The sequence below is a fragment of the Adiantum capillus-veneris genome, chromosome 15 (assembly GCF_014529385.1).
Source record: "Adiantum capillus-veneris isolate H3 chromosome 15, ASM1452938v2, whole genome shotgun sequence".
Lineage (NCBI taxonomy): Eukaryota > Viridiplantae > Streptophyta > Polypodiopsida > Polypodiales > Pteridaceae > Adiantum > Adiantum capillus-veneris.
The window spans coordinates 32,503,864-32,524,748 of record NC_140945.1 but is presented as its reverse complement, the minus strand read 5'-3'; the positions used below and the strand labels follow the sequence as shown (position 1 = coordinate 32,524,748).

The 20,885-nt window shown below is 43.4% G+C and overlaps 1 protein-coding gene across 1 annotated transcript; it reads right to left on the bottom strand.

Annotated features, from left to right (window-relative positions):
* Positions 1 to 3,201: 3,201 nt before the first annotated feature.
* On the bottom strand, positions 3,202 to 20,599 carry LOC147440496 (microtubule-associated protein RP/EB family member 1B-like). The gene is made up of 9 exons (XM_086530215.1): positions 20,255 to 20,599; positions 20,042 to 20,156; positions 6,399 to 6,467; positions 6,239 to 6,325; positions 6,027 to 6,133; positions 5,651 to 5,895; positions 4,546 to 4,619; positions 3,947 to 4,060; positions 3,202 to 3,820 (listed from the first exon to the last, which is right to left on the bottom strand). The coding sequence occupies exons 2-9, from the start codon at positions 20,150 to 20,152 to the stop codon at positions 3,539 to 3,541; spliced, it is 1,089 nt and encodes a 362-aa protein (XP_086386341.1). The 5' UTR covers positions 20,153 to 20,156; positions 20,255 to 20,599; the 3' UTR covers positions 3,202 to 3,538.
* Between the last annotated feature and the right edge of the window lie 286 nt (positions 20,600 to 20,885).

The following is a 20,885-nucleotide window of genomic DNA, read 5'->3' as shown; positions in this document are numbered from 1 at the left end:
TAATTTTCCCTAAAATGCAACGAAGAGAAGGCGAAGGCGTTGTAAGAGCAGGTGCAGGAGAATACAGCAAGGGCAGATGCACTGGCGATGGAGAAGAACTTTTTAGAGGAAGAGAACCATAAACTGGAGCTTGAGGTAGTGGCAAGCAAGGAGGAGCTAGCAAGCTTGGGGGCAGAGAATGCTATTCTTATTGCAGAGAAGGAGGCTGCGCAGAAGAAAGATCTGCAGGAATCCTTTTCGGAATTTGAAGCCAGGCACAAGAATGTTGTTAATCAATTGGAGGAAACACAAAGGGCTTTCACTTCCGCTGAACAGAATGCAGATGCTCCCAATGTGGAGGCTGCTCGACTCCGTGAGGAGGAGGAGGAGGAGCTCTCTAGCAACATAAAGGCACTGCAAGCTTCAAAAGAAGACGCCCAAAGTTCTGTCAATGAATTGCAAGAGAGGAAGACTTCTCTTGAGGAGAAGCTTGCCTCTAAGGAGAGAGCAGGCTTTGCAGCAGATTGCAACTTGGGAGGCACAAAGGGAGGTTAGGGTTGCACGTGAGAATAGTTTGCAGTCGCAATTGAAACACCTTGAAGATGAGCTTGCCCATGCTCGAGTGGAGCACGAGAATACACATGCAGCAGTGAAGCAGGAAAGAGAGGACAAGGATTGCGCAGAAATGTGCTGGAGGTTGTAAGCTCCAAAAGCAGGGGCCTTGACCTTAGCTTGGATTCTCTGAAGAGCTCGTTGACAAAGCTTGATCGGGTCCAATGTCAGATACTAGGTTGAGATGAGAGGAGAAGGAAGCAGCTTGCAAAGAGAAATCTATACTCAGATCTACAATGGCCTCTCTGTGAAGGCGTACATAGCTCGCCTGTTCTCTCTTGCACTTACATGTGATTGGATAAGAACACACTAAAATGCGATGACACACAGGCATTGCTGTAGTCCCCATAGATTGTGAGCAATCTACGCATCCAATCTCCATACCTTTCTTGATTGTGATTATTGGTATCATCATCATGCCGTGCTCGGAAAAAACCTAGGCTTAGTGTAATCCCACCTACAAATTTTGAGATTTACCTCTTAATTTTAAATTTGAAGGTGAGAAATCCACAAAATTTAGAGAAATGTAGTGTAATTTGACGTAAGAACCTTCAAATTTACCTCTAAATTTTCAATTTGAAGGTGAGAAAACCTACAAAATTTAGAGAACTTAAAGTGTGATTCAAGGTAAAAACCTTCAAATCTAGTCAATCTGCCTCTAAAATTTCTAGTATAGGTTTGCCAAAGTTTTGGAAGAAAATTGTTTTCGAGCACTGTTGGTATGCTGGCATTGCCTCTTGATTTGTCCCACACTTATGATGCAAAAGTTGGAAATGGCATTCATCACTTTGCTCATCAATGGTTTCAGTGTTCCAAGAATTTAAGATGCATGAATTTTGATCTCCTTTGCTTGATTGAGCTTTTCAGTGAGCCTTTATTGGGGATGGGGTGCCGACTTACCATTTTCTTCAATGGGTCGCTCCTTCCTAGCACATTTCTACAATTCTATTGTTAGGTTTGGTTTAACTTGGTTGAGCTTCTCCTTGGAGTAATCTTGCCAATTGGTTTGCAACCCCAACCTAAGGGAGCTCTCTCTCTCTCTCTCTCTCTCTCTCTCTCTCTCTCTCTCTCTCGCGTAGCAGCCCCGAGCAAGGCGAACCGCATTGGACGACTCTAGGAGGCCTTGGACTGAGTCATGGAAGAAAATCGTGACCTCAAGGCTTGCCTTAGCAAACTTGAGGCACGTGAAGCAAAGGGATTGACCACACATGACATCACCAAGGAGATTGACACTAAGATACATGAGGTCTTACAAGAATGTCGGCTACAAGAATCCCTTGGCCTCAAGTTGAAGCAAAGGCCACACACAACATCACCAAAGAGATTGACACTAAGATATAGGCGGTCTTACAAGAACGTCGGCTACAAGAATCCCTTGGCCTCAAAGTCATGATTGGGGGACTTCCCTCACCATGGTGCACCGATGACGAAACCCTCGAAGAAACCATCTCCAAGCTCAACAATATTCTTCAACTAGTTAACATAAAGCCCCAAACCATCTCCTAGATCAACAACACATATAGACAAGTGCTACCTAAGCACTGTATCCTCACCTTCAAGGACAAAGATGACCAGATGTGATTGCTATGCCAATCGTGCCTTCTCAAGAGAGAAAATTTTTGGATCGCCAAAGAATTAACTATGGTTCAACTGAAGGCTAAAACAAGCCAACTCAAGAAGATGCACGAAGCACGCAAACAAGACAAAGGGCAATCTATCGAGGCGGTAAAACCATCATCCAAGAGTTTCAAACTCCCAAACCAGCCTCCCTCGCATCGGACCTCTTAGTTTAGTTCTTGTTCTTTTCTTTTTTCCTAGCCAATGGACCCTCAATCTTTAATTGATATGTACCTGACGCCTCCACTTAAAAGCAACGCTGTAATGTTTTGTTGTCATATGTGACCTCCATATACGAAAAATCAATCTATCTATCTCTCTGTGCAACAAAATGCTTTGTTGAGGATCACCACATTGTCGACTTCTCTCATTTGAGGAGGTTTTCCTCCTGGCATGATACTCTTGGCCATTGGACACAATTTTTTGGCTTTATACCTACTCAATGCCTTCATGCTTTATCTATCCAAGTTTGTACTTACTAGACCATTATTGGGCATCTTGAAGGATCTCAGTGATAGAACCATAGGTCCGTTTGGGTGGAGAGAGAGAGAGAGAGAGAGAGAAATGAAATGAAATGAAATGTTATATTAACGTCTTCAAAAGGCCAAAATGACCTATGAGACCAATCAGTTACAAAATAGTGAATGTAATACCATGTCTGGGTACAAAAGAACTAGAAAAGAACTAGAAGTGGAACAAAATACTACTACTACTACTACAATCTAAAACTACGTGGGTGTAGCAGCTGATACAATAGGTACCCGGTAAACTGGATGTAACAGTGTGTGAAACAAAGATGGAAGAAATGGTGAGGATCCATCCTCATCTGAGAGAGATTTCATTATCATCCTCGGAGGTCACGTACGACCCATGGGACCAAAAAGAGAAAAAAATATAGCCATTTAAGCCCTGCTATATCTCTTGGCTTGAGAGAGAGAGAGAGAGATTTCATTATCATCCTCGGAGGTCACGTACGACCCATGGGACCAAAAAGAGAAAAAAATATAGCCATTTAAGCCCTGCTATATCTCTTGGCTTGCAATTTCGCTCACATCGTTCCGTCTGTAGCTTGCTTCCTAAAGTGGTACCTTCATGAAACATACTGGTCTTGGAAACTCGGAAAATTTGTATTGAAGACATTGCAAGTAAGCGATGAAACAAAAGGGCTGTGGGAGGGAGATACATTCACATGAAGAGGCTAATGGGTATTGTGTCCTTTACCCTGCATCTCTATCACAGAAGACATGTGGATATGCGTACAACACATGGACTCAGCAAACATGTCTGGCTGCATTTCTTTACAGTAACACTTTCCCCCCTTAAAACGCAATTAAGCGGCAAGTACACTCATTGAAGAGCTTGTTTGTAGCATATCTCCGTTGATGACAGAGCCCCCAAATACGCCCCTCTGCTGTTGCTGCGAGGAGAGGTGTGATGCCACCACCATATCCGCTTCCTCCAAAGAATGAGGTCTATAAGATTCTCCTACATCCAGAACATCCTCCTCCTGGGCATTTCCTCCCTCTCTGTCAGTAACCAAGGCATGTGCCTCTTCAACAACTTGGGGGCTGTTATCAACTGCATATAATATTTTCTGAACAGCCATGACTACCTGCATGATAACCAAAAGCTCTTACCTATTTCACCAAAATGGCTCTATACAGCACAAAACTGGAAAGTGGGAAAAGCTGGAAAGATTCTCTTACATTCTTGAAACCACACAGGAGAAATGACATACCGGTAGATTTTCAAGTTCCGGACTTTGACACAAAATCTCGATATCTCTCAGCTTCCCAAAATAGAAGTCCCTTTCCTTCTCTAGGTTGTCTACCGTAAGCTTCAGGGATGCAACCTACAATCACAATGCCCAGAAAAATAACAATCGTAAGAAATGAAATATCAAATCTAACCAAAATGGGTGCCTCGCTTGAAAAGAAAATTATGCAATTCTCCCTCCCTCCCCTCAATAAAAATTGTAAACAAAGAAACACCTCACCTTTCCTTGGATACAAATAAACTACTTCTCTTAACCAATTTTCATTCATGAACCCATACGCCTAATTTCAATGCATTTGCAAATGATCAAACACCAGCCATTGGCAAGTCTTTTTCATACTGCTGCCAGATTGCTGATAATGGATATTATGATCCCTAAATTCAAAGGAATTTTCAGAGTCTCCAAACTGTCCATTTCTCTGTTTGTAAGCCCTTCCCCAGGAACTCAGTGAATAAATCTCCGATATTATTTCAAACTCCAATTTCACTATGTTTATGCAGACTTCTAGTTTATGCCTGTGTCTCAAGATTAAGAATGCTAGTTTTTAATATGAAGCATACCTGCTCATTCAAAACTTGCATTTGTGATGAAGAAGACCAGGTGGAGAATGAGAGTTGTTTTGTGAGTTTGTTTCCTGCAAGTCCCATTGTTCACAGATGCTCATTACAATCTTGGCTACTAATAAAAAGCAAAAATATCACATGAAGATAAAACTAGGATTTTAACTATAGCCCACACACTGCGGTTTTCAGACTTGCATCTTGCAGACATTGCTCGAACTCTATTTCATGACCTTACAAAACGAAACATTCCTGCATTCCCGTAATACCCTTCCGTCTCTTTACACGAGAAACGATACTTTCGACATGCACAGAGAGGCACAAAGAAACTTATTGACAATTACTCTGTACTAAAAGCGCATTTAAAATGCAAACCTTAGTCTTGTCCTGCCTTTAAAATATGTGCTGCTATACCTAAAGAAAATAAATGCCCCATGTTTGTCAAAAAAGAGTGGAGCTATGATCTATCCTGCCTCCAAAAATGTACACCCAGTTGTTAAAGAAAATGGGTAAACCAAGTCTGTGGTAAGCTGAAGGATAATGGGACTGAATCCTGAATCGGACACAGACATGTAATGTTTGCAATGCAGTCTTTTCCGATGTGCTCATCTTTAGAATAATAGACCACTTAAACTGGCTATTGCGGAAATTTCCAACTCGGGACCCATTGCGAAAAAGTTTTGATCAAGTACAACAAATGCTGCCTAATAATGGCCTCAATTATACGGCGGAAAGCAAAACACCTCCTTGACCTCTTTTGTTGTCATTATCTTCGCTTTTCAAGACATTTCTATGACTATCATTGTACCACGTTGGACCCATCTTTACTTTTTCAAGAGTCCATCCTTTTTAAGTCCAGGCAAAACAGACCTCACAACCATGAGGATATAAGCATGATTTTACTCTTAATGCATGCCCATCAATCCTTCTCTCCATCCTGACAAGGGCATGGTACGTTAAGGACGCGATATTTGACACACCTAGCCGAGAAGCAGCCCCCATTCTAATTTTGAGTCGAAACACCTGTCCAGCTAACCTACCAACTACAAAAATCTTTGAAAGACAAACAAAATAATTTCTCTCTGCTCGCTCTATTCTATTTTACCTGTTGAAATAGGACCCCTAGTGGCTTCTTCCACGCGCCGTATTGAAGATGGAGAGGTAGCAGTCCCATTGGCAGTATTTGAAACAGCATCAGTTCGGCGCATAGATGGCAAGGAAGTCAGTTTTGAGATTCCAGAAGCACCCTTTCCTGAGGAAGAAGGCTGGTGAGCTCCACTTCCTGTGATTCCTCTTCTAATCGCTTCCTTGCCTCCTTTGCAAAGTTCTCTTCGGTCTAGAGGATTATAGCTGCTCAAACAACAATTAAGTCAGACAAATTATTTTCTTGCAGCACAAAAGAGCATCTTTGAAAGGATAATGAAACTCTCTTTTTAGTTGGAATATACCAGACCTCATCATGCCAATCAACATAAGCTTACCTGTCATATACACCTCCATTCACTGAGTCACAATAGCGCTTCAGCCACTGCAGAAATTCCAGATTGTCCAAAGGCCGGCCTTTGACTAGTTTATTAACTTCAATGTGCTGTTAAAAATTTTCTTAATCAATGCAAGTATTACGCAAGAAAAAAGAAAAAAGATCAAAAGAATAAGAATGGAGCAGCTTCGTAATCCGGGAAAAAAGTCTCACCTTCTCGAGTCTCAGCTTGGTGAACACGTCTTGAAGAACCTTGTAATTTTGTATCTTGTCATACTCCGTCTTTGCCTCAAAATTGACCTGCATCTCAGCTGAAAGTTTGAGGATATAACCATTGAGTATCCTAGAAAACATGCTGGTATCATAGGTGTACCTTGTGCATCGGCACGACTCCTGGATGGGTCGCATCAATGAGCTGACACTGAACAGCACCAGCTGCTGCCTACAAACCAATCCTCTTAGTTAACAAGGAGCTAAACAATTCGGAACCATGATTTTGACTGACAACATTTGATTTATCTCAACAGTCTCTTTTGCTAGTCTAATTGAGCAAGCCGGACTTGTTTGCAATATATTGGTACACTACAGTATGGTTTTGACTAGGTTTCTAATAGCTATATTCATCCAAAATGCAATGTCATAATTTCCCTTCAATTCCTTTTAGAACAACCAGTGCTTCAAATTTTAAGCTTTCTCAAAAACCTTCACAAAATTGCTTGCCATAATCTTGGAGGATAGGTAATCTAGAATTGAGAAGAGTAAAGTTTTTTACCTGAAAAATCTATATCAGTGATTGATATTGATGTAAGACAACTGCAGAAATTTTGTTTCATAATAAATACCATTAAAAATGTACAAGATTCACAGTACGCACCCCTCTGTTCAGAGTTGTTTCTTTCCAGCTCTCAGAAAACACTCTCAAGAACTTACAGATCGTGTGGCAATAGGATTTCAGAGGACAAAAGGCAATCACCGTTTTGCCACAGAAAAGCTATTAGTAAACCTTCTACAGCCACCTCCACATAACAGCCTAAAGACGGTACATTAGAACCTGTTAAATTTTTTTCACAAACTTTCAACATTTCTCTGCTGCAACAAGAATTCTTGCCAGAGAACATGGTATCATTTTCAAGAGTGGTTACACTTCCACTCAATCTGAAATCACCTGTTGCTTCAAATCAACAACCACGAGGACTCCTCGTGATGGATTCCAAGAAGCATGCAGAGCTTTAAGATAGGTCAAGGGTCAAAAACCTCTCATTTACTTTAATCCGGGAGCTTTTAAAAACTTTCTGTCCAAACCATGTTGGCGAACTTGATTTTGAATTCAATACAAGCAAACCTTGCTCTGCCACATGCACATGGACTCGATGTGCCGCATGGACATGCTACTAGACTCAAAGCCATATCCTCGACTAGAAAACCCTAGGGAAACATGTTCGGATACTTATTCGTGCAAGATCTGCATGCCCCGACAGTTTCATTAGAATAGCCCTCCATTACACAAATAGTTGTATGAGGCACAGTCGGTCAATTGCGTGTATTCATTGGCCCGTCAAATAGGAATCGCAAAGCATGATATGCACAAACATGTGTGTTGCTAAATTAGCTTTATCTGAAAGAAATATGATTCATACAGAATTATTGGAAGTAACTAGGTCCATAAGTGAGAGGGTTTTTTTGCTAGAGACATCAGAGTATAGATATTTCTGTCATTCAGAGAAATGACGAGAGCACTGTGAGCAGGAATATCTGTCAGGCCACCAAGAACGGATACTTCGGATGCGTCACCTCGGATGGGTGACAAAAAGCATCGAGAAGGAATACTCAACCATCTGGGACGAACATGTCTGATGCGTCATGGGATGGGTGACATAGAGCATCGCAAAGGAGTTGTTCCATAAGTTCGGTGAGTAAGGTCAGTTGCATCAGAAAAAGCAAGGCGCCAGCTCTCAGCCCATGCTGCTGCAGATTTCAGCCATGGAGCTCCTGTTGCCGAGGAACCCTATGGCTGCTCAAGTGTATTTGACGATGCCAGGACCGAGTAGACAAGCTCCATCGCCAAGAAGCACCATTGGAGTTTGTTTCCATCGCCATAAGTTTCTGATTATCACTGTTTGCAGCCCATAAACGTCATAGACAATGCTGATCTACGAGAAGGAACCCAAGAATACACCGTTTCAGTGTGTAGATTTTGAAGGAAGGTCCTTTGCAGAGATCTTTTTAGAGGAGTAGCTTTCCAAGTTTCGAGTCTGCACAGGTGATGCTTTCCATGTTTAGATACTTTGATCTATGTCATATGAGTATTTGTTTGCAAGTGCACTCCCTTCGCACCAGGTAGTAGGAGTAGAGGAAGGCAAGAGCCTCCGTAGGAGAAAGCACTTTGAGTAAATAGAGCCAGATCAGCCCAAAAGGGTTCCATGCCCTAAGATTGGGAATAGATCTCCAAATCTAGGAGTTGTAGACGCTCAAATCAGCATCCAAGAGTATGGATTCCCAAGGAAGGACTTTGAGTCTAAAATAGCAGAGTTGATGCTAAGATTTCTACTAAAGAGGACTCTAGGAATAGAGTTGGAATAAAGTTAAAAGGATGCCATGCCCTGAGACTTGAAGGTGAGTTCTCGAGTTGAGAGCCTTGGTTCTCGAGGATTCTAAGTAAGGATCACAGGTTCTTGAGATTAGGGTTCTGCCCTGAGATTAGGAAGCAAAGGCTTTCGAGTTCCATTGAGTTTGAGATCTAAAATGGATGCGGAAATACGTCCGCTTCAAGCACTTGTATGATGACTTCTCCCCATCGACTTGGTCTCACTATTGATGTCAACTATGAGCTACAGAGAGGGTGTTAAAGTTTTGGCATCTCAAGTAAACTGCCCAATGTGATCCCATTGTTTAGTTTGTCTTTTAGGTATTTATTTTACTTATTTGTCAAAGCCTTGGGTAGGGCAATTTACTAAAATTGCTATAAAAGCAACCCCTTGCCTCCATTGTATACACATTCAGTTATTCATTGCCAAGGTTGATTGGTTGATTGTAACAGAATGCGTTATGCAAAAGAAACTCGATGAGGCAGTAGCTCCTCTTTAAATAAGACTACTACTCCTCCTGAACCCCGGCTACCCCGTAGAGATCTCTTGTCTGGTCGACTAGCTGTTTCCCATAAATAACCCTTCACATGTGGCATACGCTATCCCGGTATCTGGTGTGTCTCTGAGTAGAAAACTATGTCTCTGTCTCTAAAGCTGTCTTTAAAGGCACCTACATCTAGCCTATATGATCCATTACAATTCCACGCCGCTATCCGGAGCGTCGCCCCATAGGTCTCGCACCGTCATGCTGAGCGCTTTTCCAAAACCACTACTTTCCCTCCTCTATAAAAGGCGATTTTCCCCTTTTCTCTTGCTGCCCTGATCTCTGGCATCAACTCTTGCATGTGTGCCACTTGTGCCAATGTAAGGTCATCTCCCAGGAAAATACCGGTTTTCTTAAGAGTTGGCCTCTTCTTTAGAAATTCTTTCCTTATTTCTATATTCGGGAAGCGGAGAATAAGTGCCCTATCCTTTACGTTTCCCTTCTCATCGATTCCTTTCTTGCCCACTCTCCATGCACTTGTGTGAGTAGGCTTTGTGATGCCCATGCGTTGTAGCAGTTCCTTCACTTCTTCATCTACATTCTCTTTGTCTTTGACTCGTGTGACCTGTACATGAAGAGCCCGATTCTTCCTTTTCTGCTCTTCCTCAATGGTCATATTAACAATGGTAGAAGTAGGTGTGGTCTTGAGCATCTGGGCCTTCCCTTTCTTCGCATCCTCAATCCATTTCTCTGCTTCATCAACCTTTCTTGTGTCTTAAAAAGACGTTCCGTCCATGAAGATGCCGTTTTCAATTTCTATTCATCTCCTTCTCGTAGAGCTTTCATCTGATCCTTCATGTCCTCGAGCTCCTTCAGCACCAAAGGTTGGTCGTCTCCACTACTACAAATTATCAGGAAAGATGAGCAAGCAAGGTATATGTGGGTGAGAATGAGAGCCGAGACAGGTAGATTTCTATATATCGCTATATGCTACTTCCCTCCAAGTACCTCAGTCTACTCCTCACCTAAAGGACAGTCCCCTTGCTCCATATTGAATAATGACATATGGGAGTTAGAGATGGAGACATCGTTCTCTTAGGAGACTTTAATGCCAGAACGGCCAACTCTCAAGCAGTCTTCTATGATACTTCTGAGGAAATGCTCAGAGAAGTGGATTTATCACAGAGGGGGCTTACTAGAAACTCACAGGATAAAGAACACACTGAATATGGGAGACATCTCATGGAGATGGCAACTATACATGGTTTGGCCATACTTAATGGTATAGAGAATTTCCCGTTATCTGGGGGATTCACATGCTTCTCGCACAGGCATGGGGCCAGTACAGTGGATTATGTCATGACTTCACCAAGCTTTATTTCTAGTATCGAGGACTTTAAGGTGGGACCCAGATCGGTGGGGATTGCAGTGGATCCTGCTCTCTTGACCTTATCAATCTCCTTCCAATACGATGCCTCTCAAGTACAAAGGAAGAAGACACACACAAGATATACTTTCACGCCAGAGACTGATTCAATCTATGTGGAAAAGATCTATAATAGGATGTGGGCAGCCGAGCCAGTACATACTGTAGAGGAGATTACTTCTCAGTTAACCTGAGAGTTTTGCAAGTTCCGACCGAGGGGCCTAGAAGAAAAAAGGAACAGAAGAAATCCCCGACCAACTTACACATCAGCCGCCGCCGCTGAGGGGCCTAAAAACCCTAAAAGTCAAAGAAAACCAGTTTAAAGCACCCGGAAGTGGCCAAAACGAAGTCGAAAAAGTTTATAGATATGATGATGTGGAACCACAAACATCCTGGAATTTGCGGTGGATTTTTAAGGGAAATCCCAAAATTTTAGAAAAGTGTTTTTTTGTTGTCAGCTTTCATATTTGATGCTTTTTGGCTTTCAATATGCGCCTTGGGGCCCTCTCTAGCATTCTTTAGCACGCAGACTGCAAAGGAGGTACTCCTCAACTGTTGTACTGTACGGTGCAGTGGAAGTGAATGTTGAACTTTGCTCAAGATGCGTGCTCCGAACTATGCTCAAGGGTTTCTTTTACTTGTGGAAGGGAGAGCCTTCCGTTCCTTTAGTGAGAGAGTGCAATGGACACAAACAAAGTGGTGAACACTGTGAATAAAGGTGCTGAGACTGAGAGATAGAGAGAGAAGAGTACGGCCACCAGAATGTTGTCAAACCCTCCTCCGAAGGCCCCACTCTCTATGGCGAGAGTGGTCTACTATTAATTGTACAAATCTCTACAATGCTTGGACTTGCCAACGATGTCGACGACGATGAGGACGACGACGAGACGGACTGAAATCTAGAAATGCTAATGACTGAAATCTGCAAATCTTTATCTGCTGAATTCTGACTCTAGGTCGGTGATGACGACGATGCAACGACGACGCGCTGAAAACTCAGATGCTGAAATCTGTGTTTTCCTGGCTGAAAGTGTAAACTGCGCTGGATTTGACCGTGCGGTGAGGATCTGCTTAGCATGAAGGTGAGATCTGCGAGGTTTGGGGGTTCTACTGCGGAAACTGACTGCTGAAAACTGAAAACGCTGAGTCTAGGGCTGATTCCGTCGCGAAGATCTGCAAAAACGCTGAGGCAGATTTGCAAACCAAAAACGGGTCTTGCTGCAAACACGTTGTGGATCTGCTGGTGCAAACCACTAATGCTAGTGTTGATCTGTCCTTTGCTGTCGCCAGGCTGATGCAGATGCAAAAACGTTGGCTGATCTGGGTTCTTGTCCAAAAACGCTAGCTCATCTACTGTGATGCAAAAACACTAGAGAATCTTGGGGTCCTGTTGAGAAGTTGCCTGTGAGCAAGCGCTCTTGCTGCCTCTTCTGCTAGAAAGTGCTAGCGCTAGGTTTCTATATATACAAACTTAGCAAAATTGCCCTACCTAGTTTCCAACAAAAGTCACTTAAAACAATAAGTGAAAAATGTCAAAAATAGGGGAAATAGGTCTATGCACTGTAAAATTGCTCTTGATGGGTTCTGATAGAAATCTGATGGTCATGTTGTGTGCAACTAGAGAATATGCATCTAATCTAAGTGTCTTGGACATGCACGGTCTGCGAACAGACTACAAAAGTGCCAGATCACTTCCTATTCTAGACTGACTTGACTGAACTGAACCATGGTCATGTTGTAGCTTGTCCACGGACACATAGGGTTGGATGTGTAACGTGACATCCCCTCCTTTTCAAATTGAGGTACTAGTACCGAACTGTATGACGTCGAGGGAGATCCCCAACAACATCCGAAATCCTCGAAAGGACTCTTTGTCAACCCACTCTAAGGTGTGGGTCGTGCGATACTTGAACTTCATAAAGGTCTGCAATGCTTGCTTCTTTGGGCCGCGCCGAAAGCGACACAAAGTCATTTGTAGCTCCTTCAATGCTTCAGCTTCGTCTATAGTCATGCGTCTACCTTCTTCAAGAATCTCCGAGGATGAAAATTCATGAAACCACTTCCAACACAAAAGCATGAACATACCCATTCCATGTAAAGTGACTGGAAAGATTCTAGTCTTCCTTAAAGACTGTGCATGCAATGTAGATAAACATATAGATGGAGTGCCAAACCGTTCATGAAACATACGCAAACAATGGGATCGAATCTTGACTTTCTAGTCTAAATCAATCAACTGTGGCAAAACACAATGGAAATGCCTATGCTTGATGCTCAATCTTTCTTGTGCTTTTTCTGAAATTGTGTCGTGCCAAGGAAGAGACATGGAATGTGACTTCCTTGAATGCATACTTTTCAGCTTTTCATGAGAAATCCGCATACATCCGTGCTCATTCATGAGTGAATCGTGCTAAGGTACAATATGGCATGCCTATGAAAAGGGATCTCATAAAGACGCTGACTAAAATACAGGAAACGATCACGAATGAAACACTCGAACAATGCGTGCTGATTAATCATTTGAACACATAGTACTTCCTGTGAGAATTCTTTGGACCTAGGCTCGAGAGCCAAGATTGGTTCTTCGTGTTTGATCGAATCTTCCTGTGGGGGTTCTAAAGGACCTCGACTCGAGAGCCAAGATCGGTTCTTCGTGATTGATCGAATCTGCAATGAGGTTAGCTTCACTAGAGAAAGACTCAACTAACACATCATCCTTGTGAACAATCACATCATCTTCATGCAAATCATCATGCTTGTGAGAATTTACATCTTGATAATGCAAATCATTATGCTCATCATTATCATGCAATTCATCATGCTTGTCATTATCATTCAAATCATTATGCAAATCATGTAATTCCTGTGTCTTGCAAGAGACTGAGAGAGTCTCCTTTTCCCGAATCTCTTGCATCTGTGCCTGCACTTGAGAAAAGAATCGGAACAAGGCGGCTTTCCTTTCGTTGTGCTCATGCTTTATGGCTCCCATTCTTTCTTCGTGTTCACGTTGTATTTCTGCTTTTCTTTCTTCGCATTCTAACTTCCTATCCACAAACATCTGCTCCAAAACCTCCATAGGAGTTAGTGCAATCCTTGGCGTAGATGGGGAAGGGGGAGGGTCGGAAAAAACTCCTCGTGGAGAAAACTCTTCTTTACCACTCCCATGCTCACCACCTCCAAGCGAAGTATCCATTCCGCTTCGCGTGATGACCATCCACTAAAGTCTTGGATTCTTAAGTTCACGAGGAACTTGGGTTCTTGTGGGTCTTGGGTTCTTGGGTTCTTGAGGGTCTTGAGGTTCTTCTTTAGCTAGCAATCTGTGTTAGAGAAGGATCTTCTCTTCACCCGAGCTCTTCTCTTTCCCACGGGTGCACCCCTTGGCGGCCTTGCGCTCACACCAAGGTTGCTTTTTCCCACCTCACATCGATTGGCCGGCCGCTAAGTGCACGGTCCGCTCTCAATGAGTAAAAAGAGAAACAAGGGGAGGCTGGACAAGCCCTTCTTTCTTGGGTTTCCTATTACTCTTCAAAAAGACAATTAGGAATCGACACGCCTAAGAGGACTTGGATTATGTGCGACCTCAACAAGCAAAAAAAATTATGTGGTTCTTTCCTTGAGTGATATAGAACACTGTCAAAGCTCTAATACCAATGTAAGGTGCAGCGGAAGTGAATGTTGAACTTTGCTCAAGATGAGTGCTTCGAACTGTGCTCAGGGGTTCCTTTTACTTACGGAAGGCTCTGCCTTCCGTTCCTTTAGTGAGAGAGTGCAATGGACACAAACAAAGTGGTGAACATTGTGAATGAAGGTGCTGAGACTGAGAGATAGAGAGAGAAGAATACAACACCAGAATGTTGTCAAACCCTCCTCCGAAGGCCCCACTCTCTATGGCGAGAGTGGTCTAATATTGATTGCACAAATCTCTACAATGCTTGGACTTGCCAACAATGTCGACGGCGAGACGGGCTGACATCTGGAAATGCTAATGGCTGAAATCTGCAAATCTTTATCTGCTCAATTCTGACTCTATGTCGGTGACGACGGCGATGCAACGACAACGCACTGAAAACGCAAATGCTAAAATCTGCGTTTTTCCGGGCTGAAACTGTAAATTGCACTAGATCTAACCGTGCAGTGAGGATCTGCTACTGCGGGAAGGTGAAATCTGCGAGGTTTGGGGTTCTACTGCGGAAAGTGACTGCTGAAAACTGAAAACGCTGAGTCTAGGGCTGATTCCGTCGCGAAGATCTGCAAAAACGCTGAGGCTGATCTGCAAATCAAAAACGCTAGGGCTGAAAATGGGTCTTGCTGCAAACACGCTGTGGATCTGCTGATGCAAACCACTAATGCTAGTGTTGATCTGTCCTTTGCTGTCGCCAGGCTGATGCAGATGCAAAAACACTGGCTGATCTGGGTTCTTGTCCAAAAACACTAGCTCATCTGCTGTGATGCAAAAACGCTAGAGAATCTTGGGTCCTGCTGAGAAGTTGCTTGTGAGCAAGCGCTCCTGCTGCCGCTTCTTCTAGAAAGTGCTAGCGCTAGGTTTCTATATATACAAACTTAGCGAAATTGCCCTACCTAGTTTCCAACAATAGTCACTTAAAATAATAAGTGAAAAATGTCAAAAATAGGGGAAATAGGTCTATGCACTGTAAAAGTGCTCTTGATGGGTTCTGATGGAAATCTGATGGTCATGTTGTGTGCAACCAAAGGATATGCATCTAATCTAAGTGTCTGGACATGCACGGTCTGCGAACAGACTCACAAAAGTGCCAAATCACTTCCTATTCTAGACTCACTTGACTGAACTGAACCCTGGTCATGTTGTAGCTTGTCCACGGACACATAGGATTGGATGTATAACGTGACATGTACCTTGTGAGTCATCAATAAAGAAAGAAATATCGAAAGGGACGCCAAGGTTTTGGGGCCAATCCAGTCTGGGAGTGGAACTCCGCTTCTCTCTCTTGAACAACAACTGAGTAAATGGGCAGAAAATGAGGGCATACGAGCAACAGGACAGGCTGGGTTCAGGAGGGGTTTCTTTACTCTGGACCATATTCTTACACTCAGAGCCATTATTGAGGAGGGTCGGGCACATGGGAGACGGATGTATTGTTGCTTTGTGGACTTCCGCAAGGCATTTGACACAGTGCCGAGGGCCAGATTGATGCACAGGCTACTGAAGTTGGGAGTACCCACAGAGATCATATGGGGGATCATGGCTTTATACGGCTCAGTGACTGGCCACGTACGCACTCCTGAGGGGATTTTTGACATTGTTCATTCCACTATTGAAGTGAAACAAGGGTGTCCTTTGTCCCCTACACTTTTTGGTATGTATGTAGATGAGGTCTCTTACTACATTGACAGAGAGGGTGACAGAGGCGCTCAGCTGGCAGGGACATGGATCCCTTTATTATTATATGCTTATGATATTGTGTTAATGTCAGAGTCGCCAGAGGGCATGCAAAGACATTTGGATGCATTGCACAACTTTGCAGAGGATAGTGGACTGTCTGTGAACCTTGGTAAAACCAAGGTTATGGTGTTTAACACCACACCACAGTGGGTCAAGAGATCAGCACCTACACTCGTATATGGCCAGGACACTGTGGAGTACACAGATGAATATACATATCTGGGGGTGGTATTCATGGGACCGAGGTTTACCCTGAGGAGAGCAGCAGAGACTAGACTATCCAGAGCCTATGCGGCATTAGGAGGGCTAGAGAGGATGTGTTCGTAGGTTTAGTTTCAAGAACCACGAACAAAACTATGGCTCTTTGATACTTTGGTTGCTTCAGCTATGCTTTATGGGGTCCAAGTTTGGGGACCATCTGTGAATCATGACAGTTGGAGGAACATGGAGAGACCCTTGGTATTTATGATATCCCGGATGATTAGAGCCAAGGCTTCTGTACCACATGAGATTATTCGAGCGGAGGTAGCCGCCCCTTCTATAGAGATTGAGGCTCTTACCAGATCAGTGTCCTTTATGTACACTCTATGGGATACACATAGAGGCAGATATACTAGACTGGCTCTTGAGTCCTCTAGACAGTTAGCGATGCAGGGAGATGCATCATGTTGGTATGCACAGATGACCTCATGGTTTCAGAGACATGGTTTCAGCATGGATAGATTGCCTCCCTTTCAGTATTCCCTGGACGCACCCTCCCTGCCAGTCACACGGACGGAGATCACTAGACTCATTCGTCAGGATCTTATACAGTTGGACACCAGGAGGACATGGGTAGAGCCGATACATGAGTTGGGCACGAAGATGGCTTTCTACAAAGAGCACCTTCTCCAACTTTCAGGGGATGGGTTTGTGACTCGTCCGAACTACATGGACACTCATTTATCTCATGGTCTGCGATGTGCTATTGGTCAGATTCGCACATCCTCACACCAGCTGAAGATTGAGATGGGTAGATTCAGAGGGATACCACCAGAGTCTAGGATATGTCAACTATGCGGTAGAGAGCCACAGACAGAGCTACACTACATATGCCACTGCACTGTGTATTATGAGATACGAGGGCGCTTCCATTGCTTATTCAGGGAGGGTTTTGGACCCCTAGATAGAGTCATGAGATATCAAGACCAGAGATGCCTTGGCTTATATCTACTTGAGCTACACCGACATAGAGACAGTCTGTTGGGGAGACATGGAGTACGACAGTCGCAGAGACAGATCACAGATTTCTTTGGATCGAGGGAGCCAAGAGACCAACCACCAACACAGGGTTGTACCCGCATTCATACCAGAGGCACCCTCATTGAAAGGGCGATTGAGCTCGGGAGATCGAGACGACCACGATCGAGATGCAGGAGCACACTACATCGACGAAGACTCCAGTAGAGGATCAGAGGCATTCTAGCACGACACCCAGATTGTCATTGAGGGCCTATTCTACATTTTCACATTTCACATTTCACACTTCATTTCAGTTTTCATTTTTATTTTTACTTTCAGTACTTTTTGTACTTGTACTTCAGACATTCTATTAGATTCACCACTTTGTATCTGATGGTCTCATAGGTCATTTTGGCCTTTTGAAGACATTAATATATCATTTCATTTCATTTTCTCTCTCTCTCTCTCTCTCTCTCTCTCTCTCTCTCTCTCTCTCTCTCTCTCTCTCTCTCTCTCTCTCTCTCTCTCTCTCTCTTACTCTTATTCAAGATGTTCTGAAGTGAAACGGTTGCAAAGTTTTGCACATTGTAGTTATCTTTGTGTTTCCCTCCGACCACTTGCCGAAAGAGATTACAGACAAAGTGCCAAAATCCTATGTTTGTTGGGCATAGGGGCAGATGCATCGAGGGTACCTTGAAGGGGTGGAAAAGTATTTCTGCTAGCCTCAGCTCAAGAAGGACGTGGACGAGTTTGTGCACACTTGTTTGGTGTGTCAAAAGGTAAAGTTTGACAGGCACAAATCGAGACGACTCCTACAACCTTTACCTATTCATGACCAACCTTGGGAGAATATAGCAATATATTTCATCTTTGATCTTCCCAAGACTTAGAGTGGGCATGATGGTATTTGGACCAACAGATTCAACAACCACGCTCACTTTGTATTGGTAAAGAAGACAGTGAAAGCCATCCATTTGGCCAAACTGTTTCTCACAGATTTTTAGACTACATGGCATGCCTACCTCTATAATGTCAGATAGAGACCTCAGACTCACCAGTTTGTTTTGGAGAGCAGTGTGGTAGAATATAGGCACTCAACTTAACTTCTCTTCCTCTTTTCATCCACAAACACATGGGCAATCAGAGATAGCCAACTAAAGGCTTTTGGACTTGTTGAAGTCTTATATCTCCGACAACAATGCCGGTGTGTGTGTGTGTGTGTGTGTTGGGGGGGGGGGGTGGGGGGGGGAGGGAGGGATGTATTTGCCTTTGTTGAAGTTTGCTTACAACAATTGTTCACATATCTACGGGGAAAGCGCCATTTGAGATTGTCAAAGGTGGCAAGAGGTTCCACCGATTTTGTGCACCAAGGACAAGGTTTTTGAGGCAGATCAGTACACATAAGATTTGGAGACTACTTTTGCCAAGGTAAAGGAGGCTTTGCAGAAGTCTCAGGCACGGCATAAGAAGGCAACGGACAAGCATCGACGCAAATTGCAATTGAAGGAGAATGATTAGGGACTACTTCAATTTGAGAAAGCACACCTACGAAAGAGGAAGGGCAAGGAGAGGCTTTTCCCAAAGCTTAGTATGCGATACTATGGGCCCTTCCCAATTCAAGAAAAAATAAATGATGTATCCTTTCGACTGAAGTTGCTATATACTTGGAAGATTCACAATGCTTTTCATGTGAGTCTCTTGAGACCTTTCAAAGGTGAGGTGCTAGACGACACGGAGGCAGAGGAGCAACCAAAAGTGGAAGGGATTAAAAAGATTCTCATTCCAGAACAAGTCCTTGCACAAAAGGAAAGGAAAGTGAAGGGTAAGCTGGTCCGCCGATATTTGGTTAAGTTTAGGAACTATCTGGCTCTTGATGCAAAGTGGATGGAGGACTTAGTAGATTCTCCTCTGTTAACTGGAGTTGTATCTTGAGGCTTTTGGTTTAGCACGGTCTATTCCGTAAGTGCACGTCAAATCAACGGGTAACCACACAGACAGATGCACTAAAATAGCAAAGCCATTAAAGACCCCAACGAATAGCACCTTACCTTGCCTCATGTACAGCAAAAATCTCTCAATTACACCTCATACTATCATAGAGTGATTCTCCTTTATCACTCATCCATGCTCCCCCTAGTGCAAGCTGGTTATCTCTGCTTTGACTGAGTCTAGAGCATAGTTTGTTTCGAACTCCTTTGAAAAGTTTTACACACGATTGAGACATTTGACGTTTGAAATGACATTTCAAACTTGACCATAATTAGGTCAAAACAAAGCGCTTTTCTTCCAATGGTCGGAGAGAGAAGCCCAGCAGACTACCTAAGGGACAGAGTAATGATAAAAGATTTTATGAAAAAGTCGTACCACCATGTCCCAATAGGACAAATCCTGCCTTTATCTTGTATATTATTCTCCTAAGACAAACCACTCTCACTGCCTATATCATGTATATCATTCTCCTACGACAAACCACTCTCACCACCCTGACATATACCCATGATTGCACACCCTCACAGTAAAGTTCGTTCAAGAGTCCATAAGATTTTCATAATCTTCCTACCTTTTGCTTTCGTTACACAAGAAGGCATAAATGTAGACGGCACACCAATCCCTATTAATCCTTGCAGACATGAATAGCTTCTAGATTGAACTAATGCATCCTCAGACAAGCAGTTGTAGAATAAAGGCAAATAGCTGAACATGTAAATTCTGATTGGATCTTTCTGTTCAATGATCAAATCGCTGCTAAAATATAATCTAGGTTCATTAATGAAGTATGCTTTTTCTCATCCTTGGCCATCGATCCGCAACAGATTAAAATTAAATCTTAAAACACACAGACAGGCATCGGCAACTTTCACTCTTTGACAAAGCTTACATCTTCCACTTTGGATAGATTCAGCTGCAATGTGGAGTTGATCCAAGATAAGATTTCATTTCGACCCACAAAATAAGCTCCATCCATCATTCCAATGTTCGCTGCCGCCATGTTTCTGATCAAAAAGTACCCTGCTTGTGAGAAAGGCGACCACTACACAAGATGCAAATATGATCGTAACAAAAGTCGTTCGTTAAGATCTAGTGGGCTCACCCAAATGACAGTTCAGAGAAGCAGCCTCTCTACGCAGCAGACAGTTGCAGGGCACGTATTTGTATGTGTGTATTGTGCGACACTATGTGCGCGCATGTGTGTGTGTGTGTGTGTGTGTGTGTGTGTGTGTGTGTGTGTGTGTGAGAGAGAGAGAGAGAGAGAGAGAGAGAGAGAGAGAGAGCGCAACCCAGAGCAAAATGTAGCTGTGGCGATTGGCTCTACCGTCTACGAAAAGAGGAATTGCACAAGGCCGGCAGGGGTTGTTTGGCATGAAAGGAAGCCCAGCAGTGAAGGCAGGAAACAGATGCCAAGATTGGTTGTTGTTGTGAAAATGCCCCTCGCTTCTTCTTTTTCAAATTTTGGAGTCCATGTTAAAACTCAAAGAGTGGTGGTCCACCCTCACCAATGAGTCACCATACACCCAACTTGAGAGAGAATGGCGTGTTGTGGGTTTTAAGGAAAAGGACTCTCTCTCTCTTTCTCTCTCTCTCTCTGGATAGTTTCCTACGAATTCTCTCTCTCTCTCTCTCTCTCTCTCTCTCTCTCTCTCTCACACACACACACACACACACACACACAGCCAGTTCAGAACAAGTTCACATGGGGCGAGGTTGCAAACTTATGCACGTGA

Bases quoted from the DNA above. Each gene is read 5' to 3' on its own strand.
- LOC147440496 (XM_086530215.1), bottom strand. From the start codon at position 20,152: ATGGCGGCAGCGAACATTGGAATGATGGATGGAGCTTATTTTGTGGGT. The intron at 4,061-4,545 runs GTATGCTTCATA...TTGTGATTGTAG, and splicing joins TGCAAGTTTTGAATGAGCAG to GTTGCATCCCTGAAGCTTAC. The intron at 3,821-3,946 runs GTATGTCATTTC...GTTATCATGCAG, and splicing joins CGGAACTTGAAAATCTACCG to GTAGTCATGGCTGTTCAGAA.